This window comes from Gymnogyps californianus, chromosome 21 (assembly GCF_018139145.2).
Source record: "Gymnogyps californianus isolate 813 chromosome 21, ASM1813914v2, whole genome shotgun sequence".
Classification (NCBI taxonomy): Eukaryota; Metazoa; Chordata; class Aves; order Accipitriformes; family Cathartidae; genus Gymnogyps; species Gymnogyps californianus.
In genome coordinates, this window is record NC_059491.1 from 5,219,171 (window position 1) to 5,246,446 (window position 27,276).

General features: G+C 38.6%; 3 protein-coding genes across 8 annotated transcripts; 2 read left to right on the forward strand and 1 right to left on the reverse strand.

Annotated features, from left to right (window-relative positions):
* LZIC (leucine zipper and CTNNBIP1 domain containing) lies at nucleotides 1-27,084 on the reverse strand. 5 transcript variants are annotated; one of them, XM_050909678.1, is made up of 9 exons: nucleotides 27,054-27,077; nucleotides 12,592-12,699; nucleotides 8,865-8,932; nucleotides 6,893-7,036; nucleotides 5,649-5,784; nucleotides 4,453-4,551; nucleotides 3,690-3,785; nucleotides 1,790-1,871; nucleotides 1-408 (listed from the first exon to the last, which is right to left on the reverse strand). In XM_050909678.1, exons 4-9 carry the CDS (start codon nucleotides 6,991-6,993, stop codon nucleotides 350-352), a joined length of 573 nt encoding a protein of 190 aa, XP_050765635.1. In that variant the 5' UTR covers nucleotides 6,994-7,036; nucleotides 8,865-8,932; nucleotides 12,592-12,699; nucleotides 27,054-27,077; the 3' UTR covers nucleotides 1-349. The 5 variants fall into 5 exon arrangements, with proteins under 5 accessions (XP_050765635.1, XP_050765636.1, XP_050765639.1 ...); XM_050909679.1 differs by lacking the exon at nucleotides 27,054-27,077 and adding an exon at nucleotides 23,850-23,865; XM_050909682.1 differs by lacking the exon at nucleotides 4,453-4,551 and having other exon boundaries at nucleotides 27,054-27,084.
* Nucleotides 11,282-15,756, forward strand: NMNAT1 (nicotinamide nucleotide adenylyltransferase 1). Of its 2 annotated transcripts, XM_050909675.1 has the most exons (4): nucleotides 11,282-11,442; nucleotides 11,918-12,101; nucleotides 12,794-12,939; nucleotides 14,266-15,756. In XM_050909675.1, the coding sequence occupies exons 1-4, from the start codon at nucleotides 11,319-11,321 to the stop codon at nucleotides 14,664-14,666; spliced, it is 855 nt and encodes a 284-aa protein (XP_050765632.1). In that variant the 5' UTR covers nucleotides 11,282-11,318; the 3' UTR covers nucleotides 14,667-15,756. The 2 variants fall into 2 exon arrangements, with proteins under 2 accessions (XP_050765632.1, XP_050765634.1); XM_050909677.1 differs by lacking the exons at nucleotides 11,918-12,101; nucleotides 12,794-12,939.
* RBP7 (retinol binding protein 7) lies at nucleotides 19,069-23,501 on the forward strand. The gene is made up of 5 exons (XM_050909683.1): nucleotides 19,069-19,083; nucleotides 19,844-19,923; nucleotides 22,370-22,548; nucleotides 22,816-22,917; nucleotides 23,249-23,501. Exons 2-5 carry the CDS (start codon nucleotides 19,851-19,853, stop codon nucleotides 23,297-23,299), a joined length of 405 nt encoding a protein of 134 aa, XP_050765640.1. The 5' UTR covers nucleotides 19,069-19,083; nucleotides 19,844-19,850; the 3' UTR covers nucleotides 23,300-23,501.
* Nucleotides 27,085-27,276: the final 192 nt, after the last annotated feature.

The following is a 27,276-nucleotide window of genomic DNA, read 5'->3' on the forward strand; positions in this document are numbered from 1 at the left end:
TGCAAAAAGATTACGTTTTAATAGTTAGAGAAATACACATTCAGAAAAGTTCAAAATAGCTGATTCTTTCCAAAGACAGTCATACCATGCTTTTGTTTTTAGAGTACCACTTAGTGTTCAGCCTCAGAGCTTGTATTACTAAGGGGTACAGACACCAAGGTTCCAAAGTGCACTTAAGGCTGTTTACTTCATATCTTCTGGTTAAGAACCCAAGAGGTTTAGGGTTTGGGTTTTTTTGTTTTTGTTTTGCTTTTCTTTTTTTCAACGTTAAAAATAGAAAAAACAAATGCAATATGACAGAAGTCCAATGCTGCTGATAACTGGAGAGACACAAGCCTCACGCACCTCTTCATTGTTTTGCCTTTTCTACTTCAAAACTTGCTAGAGCAAAGACTTTGTCTCCTGATCCTATGAGAGGAAAAAACATTTTCAGTAAGTATTAGTAGAAATTGTGAATTTCCTTATATACAATTTAAATCACGCAAAACATTTGAGATCAAAAGAAATCAAACCTACATTTTGAAAACTAGAACACTTGAGCTAATTAAAAAAAAAAAAAAAAAAAAGGAGACATACTGGCTTGACAGGTCTAAAACCAGCCATGTTGTATTGGGTCTGGCTGGGATGGAGTTAACCTTCCCCGTAGCAGCTCTCATAGTGCTGTGCTTTGTATTTGTAGCTAGAATGGCATTGGTAACACACCTATGTTTTGGCTACTGCCGTGCAGTGCTGGCACAGCATCCAGGCTGTCTCACCCCCCAAGGCCATTAGGCTTGGGGTGGGCAACAGGTTGGGAGGGGACATAGCCAGGACAGCTAACCCAAACTGACCAGAGGGATCGTCCATACCATGACACCATGCTCAGCAGTAAAAGCTAGGAGAAATGACGAGGTGGGGGATTTGTTATTATGGCATTTGTCTTCTGAAGGAACTGCTACATGTACTGAGGCCCTACTTCCCAGAAAGTAGGTGGACATTGCCTGCTGATGGGAAGTAGACAATAAGTCTTTTTGTTTTCCTTTGCTTCTGTGCACAGCCTTTGCTCTTCTTTATTAAACTGCCTTTATCTTGACTCACGAGTTTTTAATTTTATTTTCTCCCCCTGTCCTGCTGAGGAGGGGGAATGAGAGCATGGCTTGGTGGGCATCTGGTGGCCAGCCAAAGTGAACTCACCATGGACACAGAGAGCTTCATTAAGTATCCTTTTGAATAAAAGAGTTCTCACCTTGCTTACACTCTCAGGAAGAGGAGTACTGAAAGGCAGGTCACAGAGACAGTTTATTTGTACCCTGACCCAGTCTGGCACGTTCCTGCCATGCATATTATAACTGAACTTTCGGTCTTGTCAGTATGATGAGAGTTGAGATGACAATCATGGCAAGAAGAGTGTTTTAAAGCTGTATTTTGACAATGTGCCAATAATTTCCTCTGCTTGATGCAGAGAAATTGGCAAAGGCTCTCCTGAAGAGAGTCATTAATGCAAAAAAGATCTGTGTTTAACTGTAAGAGCAGTATCTCTGCTTGAGACAGACTATTCAAGCCTTCAGCATTATGGGCAACACTTGGCATTTTATGGACATTTGGCACTGGATTTATTTGCTGCATTACTTTTTCCTCATGGATAGTGTATCAGAGTTTCATTGTTAATAAAACAGAAAAACGTACATCAAAATGTAACGGTATGAATCTTTTGTTCGTATTTTCTCTTTCATAGGGGAATCACAGGTATTTCTATTAATCAGTGTTCAATGAGGCAAAGAAATCGGAAGTCATAAGCACAAAAACTTACCAAGGTCAGCGGAGACTCTCTCAAACTGGCTCAGGGCTGTACCAGCATTTGTTGACAAAAACATCTCATCATCTGGAGTGAGCTAAATCAAAAAAGGCCACAACTGTGAACTTGGTACCTTAACTGTGCATATTCCCACCATTGTAATTCCCACCATCTACATGGGCATATACATGAACTATGACAGGTTACAGCAATTGTCAATTTGCAGTTTTTAAATGGCAGTGTTATGTAACGTATTAAAGTCAAAGTAAAAATGCAGGTTACTCCCCCTACCACTGAATTTTTTCTCAATGGTGCCTGTCAGCCCAGGAAGGACAGCATATGCAACATCAGACGTGCCTCTACATGCACCACTAAGTTTCAAGCTGACCTCCAGTGATAATTTTTGACAAAAAGGTCACACTGTACCTCTGTACCAAAACTATGCAAAGGATGTCAATTACTTTTTTGTCACGTGGTCAATACAGTAATGAGCTAAGAGCTAAGCTTGCTTCATATCACCGACTGAGGAAAGCACAAATATGCAGTCACTACCAGCTTTGACCATGTTAAGAGTCAATGACCTAGAAATGGTTCTCTTCCTTTAAAGTGACATTTGCACATGTATATTTTGCTTTTACGTATGTGCTCTGATGCCTTGTGACAGATGCCCATAAAATATTTACAATAATGAAGCAGTAACCTACATTTGGAAGGTTCAGATATTCTAAGTTAAAACTAGCTCATTTAAGTAGCCCCAGATATATATCCTTATTAAAGCAAAGCATAAGCGTGTCAAACTGTCCACAGTGTTTGTGTCAGTTTATTTAATAAAAATATAAAAATGAGGTACAGGCATTCAGAATAATGTTGGAATGAAGGAAAAAGTATTAGTTGCCTGCCTTTGCTGTGCTTTGTAAGCAAGCAGCTAACTACTTAACATTCTGCAGTATTGTGCAGACAAACGTAATATTTACCATCATTTTTCACATTCAGAACAGATGTGAAACTACTATCCTACCAAGTCCTCTGTGAAGTAGGTTACTGATCATTTTAAAAGATAAAGAGGTTATGTCAAAGTGTGGTGAAGTGGCTTGTCTGAAGTGATCCAAGGAACTCATGCCAGGAGCATTAGATATTTTCATGCATTCAGTTCACAATCTTAACTAGCCTTTTAACCGATTTCCAAAACATTTTTTTCTCTGACAGTCAAGCAATAAAAATATTCTGAGGGAAAGCATTTACTAATATCATCTACTTGGAATGCAGCTCCTTTAAGTACTGGACTTGATCTTTTCCATTACATTCCCTAAGAAAGTTTAAGTACAGAGATACACAGCAACCCATTTTCTTCATATACCATCAACAAAAAGAAATAACAACTTCTCTTCCTCCCTCTAGTGGTAAAAAACAGGGATTGTTCTGCCACTGGTGTACTCACTGGGGAAACAATCAGTTTATCACTCCTCTCTCCAGTTAATTTATCTTACACCAAGAGGTAGGTATTATCACCAATACAAAAGTAAGTAAAGCTCAATGTACGTCAAAAGTCTTGGATAGTTCCTGCCAGGTGGATAAGTGGTAGTTAGCCGGTAAAAGACTTGTTTTGTAGCTTTTATAAATATCATCAACTTGTACCAGCTTATATGATTCATTCATATGACCCACCAAAGAAAGCATTTTAAAGTAGAAATAGCCTTATATAAATGTACAGTACTCTTTGATATACGTTCAGTAGTGAGTGCTTCAGAAAGCTTAGCATTAAAATGGAAGGACATTTATGTACTACAAAAGCAAGCTGCATTTTATCATTTGCTCATAAACAAAAGTCGTAATTTCTTATTTTAATGACTTCAAATTCCTCTTCAATATACAGATAGAAATCTCTATTCACCTAACTATCATACCAATACCTTACCTTCTCACCAAGCTTTCTGAGGGCAGTCAGGATTTCCACTTTCTGCTGTGTGTATAGGTCTCGTCCCAACTTCCCAACCATTAAGTCTCGGTCCATCTGTATACCAGGGGGGAAAATAAGTTAAAGCATATAAGCTTCCCATTAGTTTCACTCAACACAACAGCATGAGAAATGCAACAGCCTAAAAATATCATCAGTAAGCATGGTACCCATGGAAGTAAGGGACAGAGCTACCTATAATTTAAAAGATGGCCGTGAAGTTTTTCTGAATATTCTGCAAATACTCTTTGCACCTAACCTTAGCATTCTTGATTTCTCCAAACTTACATCTTTTTAATCAAAGACTGCTATTCATTCAAAATTATGGATTCACATATCACTGACACATGGAGGAATCACATTTCATTTCACTTTATCTGGATCTCAAGTTCAGTCTAGATCTCTGAAACATTGAGTGCACTCTCCAGCCCCCCAATACAATTACAGATTCATACTCTTCAGATTTGCTATTTGCAGCTATACTCAGTTCACTACCTGTTAATCACATTTTTGTTTTGAAGCAGCAAGATAGAAGATTATTTAAGAAATACACATTGTTGTCCCCATTACTTCAATAAACATTTAAAAATGAACAAATTCTGAAAGAGAACATCTCTATCTCTTTATGATGCTAAGTTTTCTAACACGCTTGGTGCTCTCCTTGCAATCATTACATCAGTCTAGCTCAAATAAACAGTTTTTACAGTAAAACAGAAACCTTCACCTCTGCCAACCTTGTCCTCAATTGCCTTGGTTGTTTCTTTGCAAACATTCTAATTACTTCTGGAGTTTTAAATGCTTGGCTGATGGCTGCTTGTATTGCCTACAACGAAAAGAGCAAGAATGACCAGAACTAATAGCAGTCACAAGCTATAGCTGCATGACAAGATTAATGAAGGCTGGAAAGCATCATTAGTATCCGCTACACCATTTGATACAGAGAGCTTTTCTTTTTTTTTATAACCATGGAAGTGAGATGAAAAAAAAAAGTTACCTTTATGCAGGGCTTGAAAAATCCACTAATTAGTGCAACTACACTGAGAAAGAGCTGTGAAACTTTTCATTACAGTCCAGGTCTTAATTTTTAATCATTTCCAACATCTTCCTGATATTAGCACATCACAAGTGGATGTGCTATGTTATCTTTAGCAGTCTTAATACCCACACTGATGATTACAGCTCTTCTAAGGGTAAGCAGAATGTAAATGATGAGGTACATCTCCTAGTGTTATTCAAAATCCTCTATGGAGTATCAAAGCTGTTATGATTAAATCTCACCACAGTTATGTTTGGACAAATCATGATCTCTCTGGAAACAAAACCCTAAAACATAGGGCTCAGAAGGACCATATCATGCTCTAGTTAAACATTTGAAAAGAGAGAAAATAGATCACAAGTTTGGAAGTCAGCATAAAATAAGATCAATTCACTAAAAGAACTTAAAGTTACACAGTCACTCCTACAGCCTTTTCATTTCATCTGGTAGGAATCTGAAATACAAATCAGCAATAAGAGCACAGGAAATGCTAGTTTTATGCTTTCTAACAAACAGGAATGAACTTTATTTCTCATGATATATATTGTCCTGGATTGTTCCTCACACCTTTTATATTAATCTGTATTATTTTATGTTATTTTCTAATATTACGGATCTGATATATTTAGTCCCTGCAATTTCCCACAGTTTTTTCTACGGTGTTATGGTTATAATTCTTCAACATCTTTTTTTTCCTTTTAAAATGAAGAGGCCTAACCAGGTTTTTACATGTACAGATATATTAAATAATAAAAACACTAGATACGTAGATCTAGCTTTCACATGTGTCTGTCTAAAAATTACAATGAATCACTTGTATCTATTTTCTGTTTCATTGAGTCCAGGCAGAATGTGAACTATTTTTAACAACACATCATCCTTACCAGTTGCATCCCGCTGAGCTCGTCCACCAAAGTCATATCTCCAGACATAATCTTCTTCAGGGAGTCATTGATCTCACTCAGCTGTTCTAGAGTTTCTTTTTTGGTCTCTTCATACTCATCTGCATCTAGCTCCTCTCTAAAGAGGATACAACAAGACACATTAATTCATAGGATTAAACCTGAGATGTAACATGGAGAAAAGGACATCAGGGAATATCATGAAGCATGCTTCCTCAGATAGCAATGAAAACATTCACATCACTTAAGATTATTCTGCTCTAGCCCTCTTAGCTGTTATTCAGCTAATGCATAAGTAGTTTTCTTGCTTTTGCACCGCCTCCTAGCCACCCATACAGCTGTGTTGTTTGTATGAAGTCACTTGTATTAAAAAGGCCCTGACAACTATGAGGTACTCAACACTTGGTACAATATTTAAAAGTGTATTTTGGATCTCAACAAAAATATGCAGTGAGATTGTCTTGCTCAAAGCTACGGTGAATGAAATTATCTGAGAAGCCTATCTCCTCACCCAAAAACCATCAAGTTATTCAGGAATAACTGATCCTGCTGTCTAAACCTTGCCCAATTCAAAGAACAGCACTACCAACCCTTAGCAGTTATAATTGTTCTTGAAAAAAATATGTACTGCTTGGACAAGTTAGAATTATAGTCAGAGAAAGCATCTAAAACCACACAGGATGTTTAAGTACAAGTACTGAAACAAAAAAAAACCCTTTTCCTTGGTAATTCAGTCTATCTCAAATTTTATTGCCCACAAAAAACTAACACAAAATCACATGAAACAAATAACATGAAAGTGTTAGACAAACTAAAAAAACCCCAAACCCAAACATCCGTAATTATAAGACAAAACAAAATAGACACAAAAACTATTTGCTAACTGCTATTAAAAAAGCCCATATGAAAATTGTGAATTCTGTGAATAGCTATTAAAAGTTAAAAAGTCACACTGAAATATAAAATTTCAAAGAAAACAGTAATGAGTACTTCTGCCTGCATTTTCCTGAAGAAGATAACAGAATAATCTTAGTAAAAAGAAAGTTTTTTAAAATAATTTTTACTACCTAACACAAACATCCTACCTAATTTAAAAAATATAAAGCCACAGCAAAACACAAAATAAAACTAAAAAAACCGCAAGATTTTTGAAAGGTACCACTTTCTTCTGCCAACCACTTAAGAAAAATATTACCATATAAGAGGAAAGCGTGTGTTTTTAATACCTGCATTCCTCCAGATCTTGAAGCTGCTGCATTAATCTATCCAACTGCTCTTCCAAGTTTTGTTTTAGTTTACTGGTCTCTGTTGTTCCTCTTGAAGCCATTTTCTGTTCTCACATGAAACTTTTAAGTTGTTACATGACACTCCTAGGAGAAAGAACATTTTGTTGTTGTGTATCAACAACTTAAACTTATTTTAAAATGCTCCAAGTATCAAGAAAATTATGCAATATCTTTATGATGGAATGTCTAATCAAAACACTTGGGAGGTCCTTGCAGTGGAAATACAGAAGTGTTAGGCTGGGTCTACACAATTGTTCTCGTTGTAGCAAGAGGCAGTTCATCAAGGTAGTAACTCAAACAGCCACAGCACATAAAACCAAGTAAGTTTCAAACCAAGTAGCAATTACTGAAATACTGAGGTCTCGCTATATGAAACAACAGATTCTACTCTTCAACGGCCCCTCACGAAACTATTTAAGAGACAACAACCCGGATGCAGGTGTCTGAAGCATGCAAACACCTTAGGTAGAAGCATTAGCTGTAGAAAACTAGAGCACTCTAGAGGAAATCTGTGCTTCTCTGGGTATCAAATAGGAGTAGACAGCTAGCCGACGGCAGCGATCAGTGGGACACCCCTGGGTCAGGCACCGGCTCAACAGCCGCTGACCCGCAAATGCTGAGGTTTGCACTAACACCAACGGCTCCAGCAGCCGGAAGACGGACAAGGAAACGCGATCCTCCCCGCTGGAAAGGTGCGAGAGCCGAGAGCGAACAGGAGGTCTGGCGGGAGGAGAACCGACAAGAAGGAGCTGAGGCACTACCCGAGTCCTGCCTGCCTATCCCCGAGGCCAGGCTCCAGCCCGGCTCCTCCTTCGCGGCCGCAGCTCGCGGAGCCGAGTCCGCTGCAGACCCCCTCCTGCGGGCAGAGCCGCACGCACAGGAAGGAGGCCGCGACCGCCCTCTCCGCCCACCTCGGCCCCGCACGCCGCCCTGACCGCCGCCCGGGCCCACCGCCGCCTCACCTGGGGCAGGCCGCGGCGGGCGGGAGCGCGGGCGCAGCGCGAACCGAGAAGGAGCGGGCCGCGTCCCGACAGGCGCCGCTTCCGGCGCGCCCGGGCCAATGAGAGCGCGCCGCCGCCGCGCCGCCCAGTGCGGCCCCTCTGCGCGGAGCTGGCGGCGCGGCCCCGGGCGGTAAGCGCGGGCGGCGGTGGGGCGGCGCGGCCGGCCGGCCGGCTCGGGGAGGCGGCGGCGGCAGGGCCCGCTGGTGCGTGCTGCTGCTGCTGCGGCGGCGGGGGACTGGCTGGGCTGGGGCCTGACCCTGCGCCCCGCACGTTCGGGGGCCGTACCGCTGTGCGGGCCTCTCGCGGCGTGGAGCTGTGGGGAGGAGGCTGCTGAAACGGAGCGAAAACTGGAGTGCTTAGCATGCGAGAGCGTCCAGCAACAGCCTACCCGCCGTAAATTTAATATTTAATGGCGTTTATATCCTACAGATATATAAGCATGCTTAATAAATGTTTACCTCTGAAATATAAATGAGATTGACCAAAGCGTACTCACAATTACCTGCTTATCCACAGAAGCAAACAGGTTGGTTTTCAGAACCATCCCAAAATCTACTGTAGGCATACTTTGATGCTTTTTATTGCAAATATGTGTCCAATCCAGCTAAGCACTAGCAAGACTGCAAGTAGTACACACTAAATATTGGTAAGATTATGTATAAGCGTGATGAGATTATATATAAGCATATATGTAAAGGACTACATTGCAGAGCACCTCATTTTTCCTTCTGAAGGAGAAGGGAAAATGATCCAGGATGTCCTACACTTACGGAAAATCTGAGTGAAGGCCATTTTACTTTCTTTCCCTTTCTTAAGTCTCTGTAGAGAGGTTTTACTAATATTTCATTTGGTATTTGGCATAAGATAGCATTCATTATTTTAAGACTGTTCTCAGTTTTGTGAACACTTACCTGCACACAGATGTCTTTCATCTCTGTGTAGCAGGAGCTGGGCTGCTAGTTTGGATCTTGTGATCAAACTGCAATAATTAGAATTGTGTCAAGCAGTGCCAAATTATACGTAATTCATCAAAACTACTTATGTCATTATACAATAAGAATAGGCATAGTTCCATATAGAGCTCAGGCAGTGGCTGGACTTTAATCATCACTGGAACCTAGTCTTCTTTTTCTCTCCTGGGATGTGCAAATTGCATAGCTTTCCCCAAAAAGTTAGTGCTATATGAAGGTCATTTCATACAAAGCAGATCCCAGCTCTGACGGTGCTGTGTTGGTTATAAGGATGACATAACAGTGAAGGTAATCGTGTGATGATACCTCTGTCATTTCCTCTGCTCTCCACATCAACCATGCAGCTGTTTTCTATGAAAACAGTGCTAGACAGAGGATGTCAATGCAAATTAGGAGACTGAGGGTATGTGCAAACTATTAAATTATATTTATATTCTCAACTTCTATGCAGATAGAAAGCGCTACAGGGTGAGTTTATGACGCAATAATTGCCTGTTTCTGAAGATTGTAAAATTAGCTAGCAGCATGAAAAAGGACATTTGACTAACTCCAGAAAAGGCACTATATGTTTTCATCTTAAAATTTTCTATTCACTTCACCCTTGCTTTTTTTTCTTTTTAAAGGAGAAAATCAACCCTTTTCAAATTTGCAGCATGAGGCTCTTTCTTTAGAAAGTAGGGCTTTATGCATTACAAAGGCAAGTCTAACTCCTTTCCTTCCCTGTTCCCATAGTAACTCTTCTGGCTGATGCCCCTGTGAAGACTGCATTCCAAGTAACACCAAACCCTTCAAATGCTGAACTACTCTGCAGTAATAAAGAATATTTTAAAAGTTTGTGAAACTCTTGAAAGCACAGAAAAGTACTAACACTTGCAAAATGTGAAGCCTTGCCAGACTTCCTTTTATTCAAGGGCTACTTGATCGTACATAGTAGCTATTACAAGATTTAGCTGTGGTGATACCTCACCACTGTGGCGGCTGCGAACATCACTCAGCTTCTCTGTAAAGGAGACAGAATGTGAGGGTGACCTTGTGGCATTTTTGCAGGCAGTGATGTTGCTGTAGAAACAATGGCAGACTATTCAGTGCTCAACACAGATGTCTCAGACATCTCACAAACAGCAACAGCAGGAGAATGGCCCATAACATATTCCAGTTTTCATTTGTTCAGGGCCAGGCTAGGGGAAACCATCTTGGCAAGCCAGAATATTCTCATGAAAGAAAAGAACACTGAGAAGCAAAAATCCATGTAGCGTGAGGAGAAATGAGAAAGATAAGTAGTGAAATTTCCTTATTTTCACCAATTCTTGAGCAGCTTTCTGAAACTGAAGTTCAAAATTGGAACAGTGCTGTTGTATTTTTAAAAAGGACAAAAAAAATCGGGTATTTAATTGCAGCTTTTACTAAACTTTTTAAAATTCACTATTCTTCTGTCATCTGTTTGACTGGTACACCTACCACTGACTTTCTGCAACACAAAGTAGATTGGTTGTTTTCATGTTTAGTCCATAGCGCTCTCTTCCCACATACCAAGAGCACGTAAAATGTAAATAAATCTCGAATGAAGAAATGTTAACCCTCCTCTCCTCCAGAATTTAATACAATATAATGTTAGTTCTATAGATTTTGCTGAAAAGACTCACTGCAATTTAGAGTAGCAGCACTGGGAACTGTCGTAGGATGTTCTATTCCACCCTGTAAACACTAGAAGTAAGGAAGTTACTTATAAGGAAGTTCCCTGCAGATGTGTCTGTCAGCAGCTGATTGGTATTGGCATCTTAAAAAACCTGCGAAGTTCTAATAAAGTTTGTCCTGCAATCAGGACAAATAATCTCTCCTCATCAAGTTTTTCTGCATGAGCTGCTTTTCTTCAGAGTGGGCTGTACACTGTCCTCTCTTCAGGCAAGCAGCCTGTTTTCAGTTATTTCATTTTTAAAGATGTTTCCTCTTGCATATTGGAGGGAATTGCAGCTGCTTTGATAATACATAGGCAAGGCAAATTTGACTTCACTTATCTATTACATACGTCGTCTTCCTAGCACACTCACTTTTCTCTACATCCCTGATTTCTGAAGCCCCACAGAAGAATTATCCTCCTTTCTGCAACATAATGCCACTGTTGTCTCAGCTCCTTGCATTGTACCTCTATCCAGGGATAACCAGAAAGAACTAGAGGCAGTGTTTTTAGTCTCTTAAAAACTGGATAATGCAGTATCACGTGAACAATCACAGGCCAAATGTTGATGGAAGGAAAATACAGTGTTCAATTTGATCTTGAAATCTGCTTATTAGCAGCACAAATAAGTAGGAATAACTATTTTTTAATCTGGTCTCTTCTTGTAGTGGCTGGTAACTAGCACCAGCATTCTCCACTTGGCTCTGTAGCTGTGAGGAATGGCTATGGAAGATCCTGACAAGAAGACTGAAGTAGTACTGCTGGCCTGTGGGTCCTTCAATCCCATCACCAACATGCATCTAAGGCTATTTGAGCTGGCTAAAGACTACTTTCATGAAACAGGTAGGATGGTAATTTATATAATTCAGAACAGCTCTGATAACTAGACACTTAAAGTGAATATTTTGTGTATATGAATGCCTGTTTGACAGTGACAGATATTTTTTGAAATACTAATTAGATATTGAAGCTAATACGCATGTATGTATCATACAAAATCATGTAGGCCAAATATATGAGAGAAGTCTTACATATGTGTTGCTTATTACTAATTTTAATGAGCTAAAGCATGAGTTTTATAGTTTTTCTTTATAGAAATATATCTTTTTAACATATCTTACTAAATCTTTAATTGTGCTGCCTTGTACAATGGCAGAAGTGTACAGTACTTTTCCACTGAGCTGGCTATCAGAGCTGGCATTGGTGTTCTTAGAGATTGCAGTGCATAATGGTTATGTAATAGTTTAAATACAATACAGTGGAAGTAACATCTGCTCAACCACTTTTCATGTTCTTGTGTGATTTTTTTTTTCCACAGGAAAATACAAAGTAATCAAAGGAATAATTTCACCAGTAGGTGATGCATATAAGAAGAAAGGTCTGATCAGTGCGAATCACCGAGTAACTATGGCAAAACTAGCTACAAAAAACTCAGATTGGGTGGAAGTTGATGATTGGGAAAGCAGCCAGAGTGAGTGGTTGGAAACACTAAAAGTTTTAAGGTATTCTTCAGCCAAACCCTAAAAAGTCACAAGAACCTATAGAAGGATAAGGAATGGTGTTAGCTCTAACAAGTTAGAATAATAGCAGGCTAACCCCAAATCACATGAATAGACTCAGTGAATTCAGAAGTACTATTTATATGAGCATTGTAAATGAAAGATTGCGCCATTAGTCCTGAACGTACAAAAAAATGAGCCTGTGAACAATTTTTAAGATATATTGTTTCTTAGGCTTTATTCAATTTTTGTGCTGAAAAGGTATTCATGAGGAAGGACAAGAGACTAGAATAGGGTAGACACATGCTACACAAGCTTCTCTCATTTGATTATGATTGTGCTGTGCTGCCCATTTGTGTATTTAAAGACTGTCATGAGAATTGTCTGAAGGAGTATCTTTTTTTAAGTTTCACGTTTTTTACTCTTTCAGTCACTGCAGCTTCACTGAGGTTCTTTTTAAAATAAATTTTTATTAAAAAAGAAACAAACCAACCTTGTAGTTGTTGCTTTGAAATCTTTGCACTTCGACTGTCTTATGACCCAGCTCTCACAAGTCTCTGTTCCAGCAGATCAGTTCTTGGATGGATTGTCTGTGAAAGTACTGCAGGAGGAAGTGGTGATAGATTATTTAGTAGGCCATTCTTCCCTATATTCTCCTACATCTTTAAAATACCTAAAATACATCTGTTTTGCAGGTACCATCATCAAAAGTTTTTATCTCCTGATCCCACTAATAGTCTGCAGAATGCTCTACCTTTAACAAAGCCAGGACGGAAGAGGAAACAGGAACCAAATAGGCATGACCCCGTTAAAAAGAAAAATCGGTGTCCAGATATAAAAAGTTAAGTCTGTTTGCAAATTAAATGCTTAACAATACTTGCTATTTCAAGGGAATTGCACTGATGAGTAACTTTTTTTTATGCTAGTTCTTGCTTCTGATTTCACTGAATAAGTTTATTCCCTTAGATCCCACAGCATAAAGCAGTAGGCTTCGTAACAAAGACGACTGTAAGGGTAAAATATATAGGATGTGAAAAATACTCAAGATAATAGAAATTGGAACTGAAAAAGGTCTGAGCTATCCATTTTACCTACAGAACTTTGCTAAACTGTAGTTACAGCTGAGAATTTTGGATCATATTGTAAGTTGCTGAAGAAAGAAAGGACAGGATTAAATCCTGAAATTCAAAATGTATCTGGGTACAGGATCATTTTAAATTGTAATTTAAAACTTCATACAACAGACGTACCTTGGCTTTGTAATTTTAGGTAGCATTTATTTTGCTTCTTGCTTTTAGATCTTAATTTTAGTTATTTAGCTTAACATGTACGATTATATGTATTCATATAGAATTTGAATAGTGTTGCATAATGACCATCTTAATCCTTTATATTAGCAAATCTGGACTTTTGCCTGACTTCTTCCCTTGAACCTTTCCAAATTCTGCTGTTTAATTGATAGTGTTTTAAAGTAAATGTATTCAAAGAAAAGACCAACAGCATCAGGCAGGCTTTTTTCATATTGTATTGACAGATGTTTTACGACATTCCTACCACCCTGTGACATTACTGGAAGCTGCAAATCTGTAGCACTCTCAATTTTGCTTCCATTACTTTAAGGTGGTTTCTATCTGCATGCTTCTCTAGATTCCCTATAAAACACAGTATGGAAGAGAGTCCCCTGAAGACAGGTCACACAGTCTAGGGGGGCAGGGGGGTTTGGTCGTATTTTCCTTCCTTTTACATAATCCCCTCTGCCCCCTGTCCCGTAAAAGCTAGCTCCTCTTCTGTAACTCTATGGAATGTCAGATGAAGTTTTAACAGCATTACAGTATCCTGTCATACTTAGCTATTCTGGAATTTTCTCTGTATTTTCTTTTACTTTGATCCTCACAGTGATTGATTCACCCCAAGGATAAATGAGCATATTAGTTTATTTTCTAGTCCTTTTGAATGAAGGGACTCCCATAACCTTTTTTCAGAAAAATCCTGTATTGAGGCTACTAACTATAAATTATATACTCTGAATCTTTTTTTATTTCATTCCATTGTCTCATCTTAACCAAAGATACAGAGAGGTAGCCTAGAAATTTAATGTCCCCATCAAGTTAGGTAAAATCTGGTGGCCTAAACCAAGCCCTGTTTCTCACTTATTTTTCTTTTTAAGGTGTGCCACAGGTTAAACTGCTTTGTGGAAGTGACATGCTGGAATCTTTTGGGATCCCCAATCTGTGGAAGTTGGAGGACATCGCTGAAATTGTCAAAAATCATGGCCTTGTATGCATCAGTAGGGCTGGAAACAGCGTTCAGAAATTCATCTATGAATCTGATATTTTGTGGAGACATAAGAATAACATTCACCTTGTGGAAGAATGGATCACAAACGACATTTCCTCCACCAAGATTAGGAGAGCACTGCGGAGGGGCCAGAGCATTCGTTACCTAGTGCCTGATGTAGTTCAAGCATACATAGAAAAAAATAATCTGTATAGTCCAGAGAGTGAAGAGAGGAATGCTGGGGTTGTCTTGGCTCCCTTACAGAAACATGCAAGTGATTCCAAGAACTAACACGCACTATACAACTAACTTACTTTCTGCTGTGAAAAAAGCTACAGTTCAGTACAGGAAAATGTGTTTTTTAGGGGTTGGGTTTTTGTTTGGTTTTTTTTAAGTAAATAGTGGGCTAATTCTGTGGCTTTAGTACCTATGTAGTTGCTGGTGAGGTTTGGTGCACTCAATAATTGGACCTACACAATCTTTTTAAAATCCAATAATAAGATTTTCACGTTTAAACATTTTGTCACAGTGCCGTGAACTAAGTGTATGAATTCACACTTGCATATAAGAATAACAACAAACAAAACAAATGAAAATGTTCTGATTAGTTTTAACTCGGACTGCTCTGAGTGCTATTTATAAAATACTAACACAAATATTTTTAATAACCTATGGTGTCTTAACAGACGAAGCCATTTAATTTCAAAATGTACCACTTACTGATAGTAAATCTATATAACTCATTTTTTTAAAAATTGCTAACATGGTGCACCTCAAAGAAATTATTTAGCTCTATCCTGGAAGGGAAAAATTTACTCCTGGCTGAAGTGGTGCTAGATATACCATGCTTTGAGCTGCCTGCCTTTCAACATGCAGCCTGTTTGTCTGCCGTCATGCAATTTGCTCCCAGAAATGCCTTGTGCTTTACTTTTCCATTCATGTTTCCAGAGCTGTATGTTAAGCGCAGCACTGTTTCTCATGGAAGGACAGACCTACTTCAGAAACTGGTTTATAGCCATTGATTTAATGGATAGAAATTAATAATAGTGTCATTGCACTGATTCTCAGACAGTTGTCCCTTTATTTCAAATAATAAATAAGCTTTTACTTTTGAGCCAAATGTATATAGCCAGAATTGTTTTCTGTAACTGGAGTTGAGAAGAAATGGTAGGATATTAAGACTGTACATAAGTGAAATATTTTTCTTTGCTAGAAATCTGGTTTTGAATCTAACAGTATGTTGTCTGTATTATGTGAATATAAACTAGAGAGGCACTGTGAATGTTATGGTGATAGAATTCTACCTCCCTCTAGTTGCCGTCATCCCATTTTTGTTTCCATTATGTGCCTTATTAAAAATGTCAAGGTTTCCAAGATGCTACGTAATGGGTCAACAGCTTTTTCATACAATCTCCACAAGATGACTCTGATCACATTTTTCATATCAACAAATCCAGCAGAATGCGAGACTCTCGGGCCAGGAAGCCTAGATGCTGTTGGGCAAGTCTAGAACCAGGGACATGTTCCAGGATCATAACCGTGACAACCTGTCATCATCCTTCCCTGGGCAGGGGCTCCCCAAAGAGCTGAGGCAGAGGTCTAGGGTTCCCTAGGAGCTTAGGGGAAGTCTGGAAGCCAGAAGCCAAACACAGAACATCAGGGGTGGCCCTAGGGCCTGCAAGGCTCATACAAAACCCAGCAGGGGAGTCGAGACACTATTGGAAAAACCTGTAACCCACTGTGGAGCTAGCATCGGGCATACAAACTTGGAGGCATACATGAAATTCTGCAATTACCATACACTAAAACATCTGTGTTCTACTAGTTCCAGCCTGTAAAGGTGGCTGTCTACAGAGAATCTACAAGGAGATTAGTGTAATAAAATCAAGTCACAACTTAGAAGTGCATCTGTAATTGCACTGTGACAGAAAGTAGCATCAAGGATTCTTAGGTTTTTTTCTTGGTGGTTCCTGCACCAAATGTGCTCAGTCTGCCATTTTTTCCCCTAGAGCTCAGGCACGCTTACACTGTCATTTGATAATGAGGCTGGGTTCATTTATCATCAATAGTAGTAAAGGTACCGAAGGATAAATTATGCCCCGTGACACCTTAGCAATCAAACTGCCATAACTGATTGAAGATAACTATATTATTGATGGTGCATAGGAAAGGACAAGATTTACTTTTCTCTTTTGCTCGCTGTCTGTCTTTATGACTGACAAGAATAGAGGGCAAGAAAGATTTATTTTCAGCGCTGAAGTCAACAAGCATGCTTCTGAATAAACAGAGCAGGTCTTTCTAAAGGCAAAGCACCCTATTTATGTGGTCACTTTTCAGAGTAAAACTGCACTTTAAGTCTAGGTTTATTCTTCTAAATAATGATGCTGGTGTGTGTTGGTGCACTTTGTGTAATTCTAGAGAAACTGCAAATTCAATAGGATGTTTTATAAAGCTTTAGTCTTCAAACAGTTATATTTCACTGGGTTTTAATGTAGTTATGTGTGATGAGTCTTTCAATAAAATAAGTTGCATGTAATATGCTAATTTTAGTCATCCTGTTATTAACCAAATCTGATGTCTGATGACTGCATGATTTTTAAGTAGGTAGAATGATGTCAGTACAGTTTTGTCTACACAAACCAGAACATTGTTCAAAAATTACACTGACTGCTGAATATGGATCTTTTGTTTTACTAGTGGGATCCAGAAACCTGCCTGTTACAACACTAGAAGTAACTGCACACTGACAATCTACTGTTCCAATCAGTTATAAATATCAGCATCACAGTCAGTGATGTGACATATTCAAAAACGTTAGGCAGGTATAACTTTCAAGAGTGGCCCAGATCTAAAAGAGAATCTATATACTTGAAAATGTAAGGTTTGTAAATAATGCAGTTCACTGAACTTCTTTATAAAAGAGTTATAATGCATTCACAGATGTTCTACAAACAAAAATGAGGCTTTTTTTTTTTTACATCACTGCATTTGGTTCTGCTCTATTAAGAGAACATAGGGCCCTTATACCACACATGTAATTCAGACTTAAAATATTTTATAAATACTGCAACAGCAGCAGGAACTACTTTATCTACTTCTGTAATGAGGCCACATCCTTAATGGAATGTGTTAGATGCTCAATGCTGCACAGCAGTTAAGATGGAAATGGAAAAACATTCTTTCCACAAAAAGAAAATCAGGAATTTGTCAGGGAGAAAGAAATGAACCATCATAGGATGTGGCCAGGGCACTCCACAGTTCTTACAAGAAGTTCCATAGGCAATTCTTTGGCTGAGCCTTGAAATAGTAACCCTAGTACCCTTTACAAGTCTTAGTTTGAGATTAAGTACTGATTTACAGAAAGAAGCACCACATCCCAGACAATCTGCATAATCTCAATTTTCAATTAAAATGTTATATCCAGGCTTTTACACAGGACTTATCCAAGTACTGACTTCTCTTTACTTGGAACAGTCAGTAGTATTGCAACAGTGCTTTACTACCATAACCTCGTGATAACAAATTATGGGTGAAATGTTACTATTTGAGTCCAGGGGAAACATTAATTTGCATTTCTCTGTGCCATTCCTAGTTTAGTATCGGTTAGAGAACAATATCCATCTGCAAACAGGAAACAAGCTTTGACGTCCTAATTTCCTACTCGCATGATTCTGTGAGTCATATAGGTCAAACTGTCAGCTCCAAAAATTTAGCTAAAGTTCAGGGAAACTTAATTTTCTCTGCAAAATATTATCTTTTTATTCAGCCTAACCTGAGTCAGTAAATAGATAAATGTAGTAGCTATAGGTGAATTTCCTCATTTGAGATTCAGAATACCAAATTCCCTTTTTACTATGGTAGCAACACAGTTACAATTTCCCTTGCCCATCAGTTTTGGGTTTTTCTTTTAATGTAGGCTTCATTGTGGTGCTCATCACTGTCCCATCTGACCACTTAAATGTGGGATTAAGCTAATGCTCAAAATGTACGTGTGACTTCGGGAATGATTGTTTTCCCCATTTTACTGATGAAGAAACTGAGGTACGAAGTTATCTAGCTCTCCTGTACTTAGCAATTCTAGAGTGCCTAGTTGTTCAGGATTATTAAATTTTTATTTCTCACTTGGTAAATTGTAACAATAAGGCATACAGTTTCCAAAAAAGTAACCACAGATGGAGGAACTGCAAGAGATTGGAGAATTATGTATCTCCTAAAGGAAATAGAATCTCACTTTCAAATTCCTTATAAATCCTTTCTCTTTGAAGTCAAGCATTCTTTATTCACTTTTCAAAACACATTGCTGGGTCATCATTTAAGAGATTTCTTTTACTTCTTTGCTGAAGATGAAGTCCAACACTGAAGCTTACCTGCTGCATCCTGTGCTCTACTCCCTATATGCTCTGCCACAATGTATAGCATCTAATCAAGCATCAGTGGGAATAACTTCTGCATCATCTCTCCTTTACTATATGTGTAAAGAATAAAAAGCAAAGAGGGGAGCTACATCTTCTGTATGCACAAGAGTACTTTTTGAATTTGCTATTGTTATTGGCGATTTTCAAGAGTTGAAAGTGGATTGCAAGAACAGGCATTCGTCCTCTTTCCCATCTAGGAAAACTGATAAATACAGAGCTGCAGAACTGGGAACAGAGCTCAGGCCTCTGGATCTGCTGTCTCATGCCTAACTGTTACACAAACTTTCTGGCTGGTAAGGCATCTGAGAAAATAAATAATTTTGTATATGTATGTTCATTTAACTAGGATATAACTAACAGCATTAAAGAAACCAGAACACAAATAGGTAAACTGTAGCATAGTAGAGCTGTGTTGAGAGTCACTTCGGAGAATAACATACACAAACAAGATTGTCTTTCACTTTTCTGTTATGACCACTAGACAAAAATGCTGCCTACTGTTCACTCCAGACATAAACCAACAAGATATAATACTTATCTCTATTACTGTGTCATAGGTACTGCTTTAAAATTTGCTGATATAATACCATCCACAGTTTAACAGTCAACCCCTTTCTGTTCAAATATGGCATATATTGATAGTGGGTAGATCACCTTTTCAACAAATATGCAGATTTCAGATCATAAAGCCACAGCTCTAATATACATAGAGGGAATTTTAGTAATGACAAAATCTGTCCATGATTCCCTTTAAAGTATACAAGATGGACACAAACGGTTTAAACCAGTTTTTGGTTTACATTGTGACTCTTGGGCTATTAACATTTCCTCCACACAAAGATTTCAGAAGCTGTGAACTTTTCCCTCTAACGCAGCTGAAGCTGATCTACAAATACCCTCTCACCTATTGGCTCAGCAATAGTACCCTTCCCCTCCATCAGAAAGGCTCTGGGATGTAATCCCACCCACAGTCTTCCTTATATAAGGAAGTTGGAAAACTACTTCTTCATTTTTGCTTTTTGGTCAGAGGTTGTCCATATCTTCCTTCCACAGTCTGGCAATGCCTGTGGATTTCAGTGGAACCTGGAACCTTATCAGCAATGACAACTTTGAAGGTTATATGGTGGCCTTAGGTAGGTGAAAATACCTGATACTAACCTCCTTCCCTTCCCCCCTAAGGGTCCTCCTGAATTTTGAGAGTCTGAGTTCTTCTAAAACCTAGATATTGTTGAAGCTTTTTTTTCTGAAAAACAATGGAAGCATCTTTGTTTATTGATAAACAGACAGCATTAACTATACTTTAGCCTGTCACCGAAGTGTCATTGCAGCTTTCAGGAATTTCTCAGCCCAATACTTGTTAAAAGCAGAATTTTTGTATAGCTTTCATCAGAGACAGGGAAGAGTTTGCCTTGTCCACTCAATTTCTCTTGCTTTTGAGCACAACCTTACAGAACCTATGTCTAGGGTTAATTAAATATTAAGTAACAAAAAGAAGTGCTTGGGTATTTGCCACTTCCAGGCAGTTTTTTAGCTTAGTGTCATTTATCTTTAAACAGCTTACAAAATACTTCTCTCATTACTGTGACTCGTTGATAAGTCTCCCTAACTGTCCCTCTTCTGGAGTGCCTGAAGCTAACCTCTGACCTTGCTCAGATCTCTTATAGAGAGAGATTAATGGTGCTTTAATGGGGAACTAAGAAAGTTTGCGGTACTTTATTAGCTTTCTTGTACAAAACTCATTACAGACTGTGACAGCGGGCAATCTTGTGTGCTGCCTTCTCTTCTCCCTGCCTCTCCCACCCCTTTCTGCCTTTTTGACTTGTGTCAACTGATGACCAGCAGTGTCCCTTGTTGGTTATGGTATACATAACTAGAATAAAATCAGTTTTCTGGCTGTATCCATGCTGGGTGACCTACTTAAATTGTCTAGTTGGTATCTTTAACATGGTGAAAGAACTCTTCTGTTTCTAATCCTGCTGTGTTATTAATTAGAAAAAAAGCAAGGCTGCTTCCATAATGAGAATTTATTCCTCAGTTTAAATACTAAGTAATATACTCTTAATGTGTTAATGTCTTCAAATGGAATAGAGATTCTGTCTGTTCCTTGATAAGAAACATTGTCCAGCTAAGTAAGGGCTTTTTAAAATGAAATATAACTATCAATCTTGTGAAAAAAGCAATTTGTTTTCAGCATGTAATTGGGGGAACTTACTTAAAAATAAAGGCAAAGAATCCTGTTGATGATTTACAACCTATCTTTAATTACTCCTGCTTGGTTGCCAGTATACTGAACAAAACAAGGACTGAAATAGATATTGTAGAGCTAGAATGAAAAACTCTTCTGCCAGGGTAAGTAGAGTGAGGATGCTAATATCCGATCGGCTGAGTAACGAGATGGTTATGGATAAGGATATGGCTATTCCAAGCCTAGCCTTTCCTTCAATTTAATACCTACCTCTAAATAATGGATTTGTAAGTAGTTTGTATTTATACGTTTTTATAACCATGTTAAGGCTTAATGGGTATGGCTGTTGCCAGTACTGACTTCAAACCCCTCTATGCTAAAATAAACTGGTAACCATGTGAAAACATGACTGACAGATTCTGACACTTCTGTAATGCATACAGTAATGAAGTCCCACTTCAAACACAGACTGCATAATGAGCCATATGGTTCAACACATGGTAGCTGAACACAGCCTGTCAAGAAGATCACAACCCCAGCCTGCATAAAGTGAGGAACTTCTAGTGGTCCTATAAAATTACAGTTTTAATCTAGGTGATGAAAACAACTAAATTAATTAATACTCAGCCCTCCATTTTACCCATCCACCTTCCTGAAAACCTAATTCTGAGCATGCTATAGGGATGCAATGCAATTCAGCTGCCTGCCAAACAGATGGCCTGTTCCTCTAAAGAAACAAACATTCACTACAGAAATAGAAAAAACTCTAGGAGCACTGCTTTAAGCTCAGTATTACCAAGAACATCAGGATTCTGTTAAAGGTGACTGATCATTACAGATAACCAGGAAATCTTTTGACAAGTGTGATGTTTTCTAGTTGCACTTAAAAAGTGTTAATAGCAAGTGCCATGTCCTGAAAACAAGCCTGAGTAATTTATTTTAGGACTGCCCTTCATTTTACCCTATTTAAGGTATAGGGTGCAAAGACTTCTTGTTAATTCACATAATGCCTTTCCTCTGACAAAGGACGAGAATAGGCATTATTCCCTCTAGCTAAGCAGGGGATAAGTCTGAGACCAAGCTTGGGGTGTCTGTGCGGAGGAAACCAAATCTCCCTGACTCCTAAAAGGACTCTTTTGACTCAAAGTCCTAGAAATCTTGCATAGGAATTTTGCAACAATTGAGTAAACTGGTTTCCAAAGAGTAAAATGTACAAGAACATGACCTGATCTGTGTAACATACAGCTTTAAACAAAAAACCCAAACAACAAAACCGTGCATAGCAGCAAGGTCAAACTATCTAAGAAATGCTTCTAGTAGTAATAAAGGTAAGTTCTGGCTGTCAAAATGGCTGGTGATAAATACAACTCTGACCTTTTTGCCTCCTGTTGAAGGTATTGACTTTGCAACACGCAAGATAGCAAAAATGCTGAAGCCTCAGAAAGTGATCAAACAAGATGGTGATTCATTTTATATCCATACCACTAGCACATTCAGAGATTATTTGCTTCAATTCAAAATTGGAGAAGAGTTTGAAGAAGATAATAAAGGCCTGGATAACAGAAAATGCAAGGTAAGACTGAATATATAAAATCAAGAGGTCATGACAAAATTAAGATGCCATGATCAATCCAGCTATGTGAGCTGAAATTGTTTCAAGAATACTACTTGCAATGCAATGCAGAGGTAGGAGCCTGAGCTATAGACAAGCAGTTTCACTTTCCCTCAGGAGTAGTATTTAGGTCCTCTTTTATCCAGGAAAAAAGGACATTGTCTACAAGTATATTGCAGAACTGAGACAAAGACATACAGAAACACTTTTTTGTTTCCTCTTCCACAGAGCCTTGTTACCTGGGAAAATGACAAACTTGTCTGTGTCCAGACTGGTGAGAAGAACAACAGGGGCTGGACTCACTGGCTTGAAGGAGATGACCTCCACCTGGTATTTACTTCAGATTTGTACTAATTCTATCTCTATATGACAAAAATAAGATCTGTAGTGTTGTCATGGTATGCACAAGTCGTCTTCTAGCTCTGTAGTATTAGTAATGGACGGTACATAGCGAGCACATGCTGCTTTGATTTTAGTTTAGCTGGAACAACTTCATTGTTTCACTGTCTTGTACAGTTAAATTCAGAATGTTAAGCATAACCTATTAGCATGGCAGCAGAGTGGTGGTCAGTAGTCATGGCAAAGGATCTATGTTCACTTTTAAAAGCAGTTCCTTTGATTACTATATACATCTATACTTTTGTTTGGTTTTTTTTGGTAGGAGCTTCGTTGTGAGAATCAAGTATGTAAACAGGTCTTCAAGAGAGCTTGAAGATGTGTACTGGCTCCTACATGGAGAGACAGCTATATACAGGAGACTATGCATCCTCATGTCCAGTGATGGCTGTACAGACAAGAACTGATTCCTTGTACCTATTAACCTAAACGGTCTGATGTTTCCGGCTCAGGAAATAAGTCTGCTGTTGCCAGTGTTAAAGATCTGATTTTTGCTAATAAATGCCCCAAACCAAACCAATCTTAAGTACCTGACTTCTGAATGTGTTTTTGGAGGGGGAAAAAAAACAAACAACCCAAAACATAAGTGATATGGCTTGGGTCTCTAGTTAACTAACGGTCTAAATCAAAACAAGGAAAAACTGCCTAAAGGGGCATGCCAACATCAAACAAAACAGAGGGGGAAGGATGGTAGAGAAGTGAAGATAAAGGAAGCAGACAACAAAGGATACAGATTTATTATTCAAGATGCTTCTCTTTCAGGTGCAGACTAGTAGTTAATTCCACTTGCTTGTATCTTAAATGTGTAATGTAAGGTCCTATACTGTGCCATAGCTGCTTTGTTCTCAACATAAAGTTCACCTTACCAGAGGAAACCAGCCTCTGATCAAATCCTAAACGATGAAGATAGGTCTGAGTAATCCATGTAGATTCCAGTCTGCAAAATAATTGAACTCTATAAGCACATATACGGAGTGAAAACAATGCTTCTTTAGTTAAGATTTGTTTGCATACATCTGTTCGATTAGCTTAAATGTTTTTCTTTTTGACCTTGTGGTATATTGCATAGAGAAGTAGGTTTTATTCTGCCTCATGTAAACACATGTAAGTGGTCAGATCAACTTGGTAGTTACATGTCAAATGAGTTGCTGCATATTGTTGGTAACACTAACATTGCAGGGATCTTGTCACTAGTGGAAAGAGAAAAGAGTTTGATTAAATCTAGCATGAGCTTAGTAACTTAATTACTTTCCATGGAAAAAAAAATTTCTAAAGTAATCCCTGACATTTTAGAACATAAGTAGCACCACCACCTTTCTGACACTTCATGTCAGTTCAGAATTCTTAAAGCTGTCACCAGAGGCAGAGAAAATCTGTTGAAGCTTGGAGGGCTTTTTGTTAGGTTGAACCCCCCATATAATTACTAGAGGCCTATGTAAATTTAAGCTAGTTTCCAAAATATGAAGAAAAGAACTAGTATTCTTTATACAGTTAGGGAAATTTGGGGGACCAGCAGTAAAATGCCTGGTGCTTATTCTGTGGATCCTGACAGTGTCTTCCTTCTGGAACTGAGCAGTTTTCACTTATTTGAAAACAAAATTACTGTTACCATGTTATTCTAATATAAATAACAAATTCACGCAGCAGACCTACTCTGTCCCATCCATCAGCAACAGCCACGCAGACTTGGCTGCTCCACTAGATGGCACCTCTGGAACGTATTGCATCGTTAGCTAAATTGTAGAGGTTCCCAACAGCAGTACTTTAAGTGTGAAATATTGCAGATACTGTCAAACCCCACAGCTTTTAAGCTGTGCACTCCAAGAAGATATGCATGAGAAGCAATACAGAAAGGCAATGATGACCTTAAGAACTCTATTAGTACAAAGAGAGACTCCAAGTAGAAATCAGAAAAATGCAACCTTAGAAACCTGTATGACGAGAAGTATGATTCATTAGTAAGGCTGCTATTAGGAAGTCCTTACTATTAGAAATATAGAAGAGTTATTATTGATATTATTTTTTTATTGCTACCTTCCTACTTCAAATTTCTGATTTGAAAGCAGGTAATACTATGCAGAACTTGCTTGAGGATGCTTTGGAGATCTTGAGGATGAGAGAAGCTACTACAGTGACAAAACCGCTTATCCTAATTTCATTTATATCCTAACCAATTCACATGCTTTCACAAAATACAAATTAAACATCTTGAAATGCAAGGTGAAAAAAGAAAGGGAGCAGTCACATGTTCTGGAAGTGGGCAAAAAAAAAAAGACAGACATTAAGATAGCCTTTGCCAAGAAGATATGCACTTGAACTATAGAACTGAAGGACAAGAACAAAACTCCCTGGAGAAGCACTTGAAGGGTTTTATTCAAAGGTGTTTCAGACCACTTCAATTATCTTACACTGTTGCTTTGATGGTGAAACTTTTTCATCAGCCAACCTCTGAGGTTTTTTAGTGCAACTGCTGACTGTGTACTATAGATGATTTTAAGGAATACTAGCTGCATATGAAAGTACTTTATAGATAGGAACACAACAGAAATGTGTTGCCTCCTGGGTTCTACAATCAAAACAGACAATGGAAAACCAAAAGAACAGCCAGGATTCACAGTCTCTAAAACACTTTCTCTAATGATGATATGAAAAAAAAAGTTATACAAGTGATATATGAAAATGTAAGGAGTTGTATCACTGAATGTCATTTGCTATTACTGTTTCTAAAAGTTGGTCTTCGTGACATATTTATACAGACTACTTTTAAACAGAACACGTAACTCTTTTCCCTGACATCATCAGAAGTACCTTTAAGGTTACTAATTTTTACTCAAAAGCTTTTAAGACATAAATTTGTGTGTAGTCTCCTAATAATTTTCTTGCATGCTATTCTGTGCAATGACTATATAATATGGAATAAACCAACAATTTAGCATAAGAACAAACCAGCAAATGAAATCACATAAAAGCCTGTGCTTTGGCTTATAGACCCAACTCCATTGCAAAAAAAACCCAAACCAACCAAAATGAAACATAATCCTAAAACGATAAAGAAACACAAAATGAAGCATAATCTAAAAATCACAGGTAACAATACACATATGTTCTACAAAAAGACTGGCACATATATATATTATGATATAATTATTTACAAAAGAATTTGTTTCCCATTCTGAGCACCTTGGTTAAGTCATCAAATACATTGTTTTTGTTCAAACACCTTTAAATCAATACAGTACATTAAGGAAGATCTACGCTGAAACACAAGACCAAATATCATGTCTGCCTCATATATGGATAAAAAAAATCTGATAAATTTTATTGCTTTATAATTATTTGCAGTGCTTATGGAAATATGTCTTAATTTTATCCCTTGTTAACGCAGATCAGTTTGCTTCCATCTTAAGAACATCCTGTTGTCCCTCTTTTATGGGATTCTTTCACTTGCTGAGTCAAACTACACTGCACTGCGCATAGCTGTTTGTTAAGATCTTATTATGAGTGACTGTTCATCCTGGGGCAAAAATCTGCTGATGTAACTGCCATTTTTTTTGTTCTCTTCCAAAAAAGTGACTTCTCAAAACCCTTTTCTTTTTCACCTACATGTATTATAACTGATCAAACAAGCAGAGCTGGAAGTGAACATCCAATTCACTTAAAGTCAACACAGACCTTGGCTGTTTTGTTCTCTAGCTGAGTTTCATTTCGAGGGTGAGGGAAAAGAAAGAGGAGGAAAAGATGAGTATCTTTCACAAAAATATAATTTTGTGGTATAATTAAAGAACTAGGTGCAGAGAAGTTTATGTTTTTACACAAGAAAGGAAAAAAATACTTCAGATTCAAACTACACTTAGAAAAGGCTAAGGCCCAGTACTCACTGGGGGCTTAGTGCCTTCGTTTTCCCTTGATATGTTACACAGATTGTAATAATTAGACAAAAAGCCTGTATTATCTCAATCATTCGTCACTGAGAAGTGGGCTAACAGCTTAAAGGAGCGGAGCATGTCCGGACGCATTAAAACGGCAAGACTTCAGTAGCCTAACCCCAGCTTGGATCCCGACGTCCATACCTGCGGGGCTGCTCCCGCCTCCGGGCAAGCGGCGACGCGTCTACCGGCGGGCAGCTCCGTCCTTCCCGCGCTTCTCCCCACCCCTCACCGACCCGCTCCCCGGCCCGCCTTCCGCGCTGCCCCGGCCTTCGCTCCCTCGCTCCTCCCGCCCCTCACGGCCGCCTCCCCTCAGCACCGCCCTCGCCCCCGTTGCCATGGTGCGCGCGGGCCGCTCCCCCCCCTC

Excerpts from the sequence above, each read along its gene's own strand:
- LZIC (XM_050909681.1), bottom strand. The coding sequence starts at position 6,993 with ATGGCTTCAAGAGGAACAACAGAGACCAGTAAACTAAAACAAAACTTG. Across the intron at positions 4,552-5,648 it reads AGCTCAGCGGGATGCAACTG|GCAATACAAGCAGCCATCAG; the intron begins GTAAGGATGATG and ends TTTTCGTTGTAG. Across the intron at positions 409-1,789 it reads GAGAGTCTCCGCTGACCTTG|GATCAGGAGACAAAGTCTTT; the intron begins GTAAGTTTTTGT and ends TTCCTCTCATAG.
- NMNAT1 (XM_050909675.1), top strand. The coding sequence starts at position 11,319 with ATGGCTATGGAAGATCCTGACAAGAAGACTGAAGTAGTACTGCTGGCC. Across the intron at positions 11,443-11,917 it reads AGACTACTTTCATGAAACAG|GAAAATACAAAGTAATCAAA; the intron begins GTAGGATGGTAA and ends TTTTTTCCACAG. Across the intron at positions 12,102-12,793 it reads GAAACACTAAAAGTTTTAAG|GTACCATCATCAAAAGTTTT; the intron begins GTATTCTTCAGC and ends TCTGTTTTGCAG.
- RBP7 (XM_050909683.1), top strand. The coding sequence starts at position 19,851 with ATGCCTGTGGATTTCAGTGGAACCTGGAACCTTATCAGCAATGACAAC. Across the intron at positions 22,549-22,815 it reads TGGATAACAGAAAATGCAAG|AGCCTTGTTACCTGGGAAAA; the intron begins GTAAGACTGAAT and ends CCTCTTCCACAG. Across the intron at positions 22,918-23,248 it reads AAGGAGATGACCTCCACCTG|GAGCTTCGTTGTGAGAATCA; the intron begins GTATTTACTTCA and ends TTTTTTTGGTAG.